Here is a 2,725-nt window from a genome sequence, read left to right as displayed (position 1 = left end):
GTTTTGTGGAGCCAGTTTGATTCTGTGAATTTAACAGTTTATTTGTTGTACAGCGTGGAAAAGTACTTTTACTTTTACTTCCCCGTTTTTTGTTAACAGTTTTATGACTTTTACTTGAGTACTTTTCTCATCTTTTACCAAGTTCATTTTCTGTTGATGTATTTTTACTTTTATTTAGCTATTTTTTCAAGTACTTTATAGACCTTTGGAATTTACGTAGTTTTTATTGATTGTAAATTTTGTGAAAACCTGCCTATAAATGGATGCGGATGTGCTTTAACGCTGAGGTTTTATTTTGAAAGTCAGACCGGAAGTGTAGTTGCTGTGTTGTGGTTCGGGTAGCAGAAGAGGAGGTGGATGATGACAGCGACAACCCGCAGACCCTCGCTGCTCTGCCTGTTTCATGTTCGTGGCTCCGGGCAGCGGACAGCCTGCTGGTTGTGATCCGAGCTGAGGATGTGGGAGTTGGCGTGCACCTCCCGGCTCTCCCGCTGCCTTCTCCTCATCTTCATCAGCGCTCTCTCATCATCAGCGTCGGTCGACGGAGACCTGCAGCCGTGTGACAAGGTGAGAATTTACTGCTTATTTTTCAGAACAGACTGATGCTGCTTTGTTTTACTTTTAGGTCGTCATTGTTTACATAATAAAATAGTGGCAACAAGTGCTTACCGGTCATTTTACTTCAGGATTAAAAAAATCCGGACTAGAATTATTCGAGTTGCAAATTCACGCGCAGTTTTCCAGCGACTCAGCAGCGTCTGAATCAGCTGCTGATCGGCTTAAAACGCGCCTCATGTTGGAGAGGAGGACGCCGTCTGCTGGCCTCCATCCGAACAGAGCTCTCTCTCTCTGCGGCCTTTTCTCTGACCAGACGACTAGTCTGATTTAAAACCAGAGGCGGTTCAGGACCTGAAACACCGGGGGTCCAAACCAAACACTTAGTGTTTTGACATGTCGAAGAGTAAATGAGATTAAGATGTGTTGCACCACTTGTTTTATTTTTATATCAAGATAATAACATTTATAGTTAGTTTTAATTCGAGTTTGTTGTCATTTTATTAACAGGAGTAATAAAAATACACCCTTAATTATTTAACACTTCACACACAACTGTACCTAAACAAAGCAGCAAAACAGGAAACTTCATTCATTCACTCATTCTCCGTCCATCCTTCCAACCATTCATCCATCCATCTATCTAGTTACCATCCATCCATCCATCCATCTAGTTACCATCCATCCATCCATCCATCCATCCATCCACCATCCATCCATCCATCCATCCAACCATCCATCCATCCATCTAGTTACCATTCATCCATCCAGCAATCTAGTCACCATCCATCCATCCATCTAATTACCATCCATCCATCCATCCATCCACCCATCCATCCATAAGAAGATATTTCTCTCTTTTTTTTTTCAACCCTACAGATTAATGTTTGTCTTTGTCATCTTCATTCTGTCACATCCTAAAACCTCCCAACTGGCTCGTTGAAGCTCTGAGTTTTATCCCGTCTTCCCTCTCGCTTCCTGCCTCCAGTCTCCATGACAACCAGCGTGAATCACCCTGGTGACGAGTGAAACACATTAGTMGGTGTCCTCTTTGTCAGTCTTACCTCTCCCCCCCCCAGAGTCAACACGTCGTCAGAGGAAGGTGCAGCAGATTATTCAGGTCGCCTCGGCTCAGGTTGATGAAGTAATTCTTCACCTTTAATTAGTTTATTAATACTGGAGAGAAAGAGCTGAGCTGAGGATTGTTAATCATTTGGAGTTTAGGGTAATTTTTGCCGGTCCTACGTCTAAAAAACATATTTGTCTCAATAATTTAGTTGCTTTAAACTTGTTTAAATAAATGCAATCTTATTCTTGGAATAAGATAACCTGAGCTCATTTTGTTTCTAAAGTTTTGATGCATCTTGAGTAGCTGTGTGTTGGTTCTGTAGTGTTGGGAGGAAAACCTTTTTTCTCCATCAGAGCCATAGATTCAACCACTGTTCTGTTGTCCTTTTGTCCATATTGTCCTGTGGACAATGTTACCTGGGTGAGCTCTGTTTACTCTGCAGTGTTTGGATTTTAAATGCCTAATTAAATCAATAATATCAAAGGAAGTTTTATCACTCCTGCCACGAGAAAAACCTAAATCACCAATGTAGCAAATCTACTGAACTGCTCTTATACTGTATTAAAAAACAGACACAATACATCACAACGTTTCACAGCAGTGGTTTTATGTAGAAACAAAGCCTATGTTATATTAGAAAACCTTGTAGTGTGACATTAATGTGTTTTGTTGTTCTGTGTGAGTGCATGTTACATGTTGTCTGCCGTACAGTGGTCCTAGATCAGGCATGGGCAATCCTGGTCCTGGAGGGCCGCAGCCCTGCATGTTTTACTTGTTTCTCTGCTCCAACACACCTGATATGAATGAATAGATGATTATCAGGCTTCTGCAGTACGGAGGACCTAAATGGACATAATTAGAAATAAAAGCAGAAATAGATAAATTAACCTTTAAATAAATAAACACATTTAAAATGCACCAAATAAATTAAAAAGGAGAACTTTACCTCAGGTTTTATTGACCTTCATATTATTTTTCCAGCTTAGTTCCAACAAATTATATATTTTAACACATAATTTAAATTTTAATGTTTTTTAATATATATTTTACAGTTTTTCAATTTACTTGTACATGCATTTGTGTCTCTTGAATGCTTTAATT

The 2,725-nt window shown here is 39.7% G+C and overlaps 1 protein-coding gene across 1 annotated transcript in view; it reads left to right on the top strand.

Annotated features, from left to right (window-relative positions):
* The first annotated feature begins 311 nt into the window (after positions 1-311).
* elapor2b (endosome-lysosome associated apoptosis and autophagy regulator family member 2b) overlaps positions 312-2,725 on the top strand; it is a 14,692-nt gene continuing 12,278 nt past the window's right edge. Inside the window, exon 1 of the mRNA XM_014025848.1 lies at positions 312-567. Coding sequence (XP_013881302.1) covers positions 457-567 — 111 coding nt within the window. The 5' untranslated portion in view covers positions 312-456. The remainder of the gene's footprint in view (positions 568-2,725) is intronic.

Source organism: Austrofundulus limnaeus, unplaced genomic scaffold (genome assembly GCF_001266775.1).
Source record: "Austrofundulus limnaeus strain Quisiro unplaced genomic scaffold, Austrofundulus_limnaeus-1.0 Scaffold504, whole genome shotgun sequence".
In the NCBI taxonomy this organism is placed as follows: domain Eukaryota; kingdom Metazoa; phylum Chordata; class Actinopteri; order Cyprinodontiformes; family Rivulidae; genus Austrofundulus; species Austrofundulus limnaeus.
This window is presented reverse-complemented; position numbering and strand designations above follow the sequence as displayed.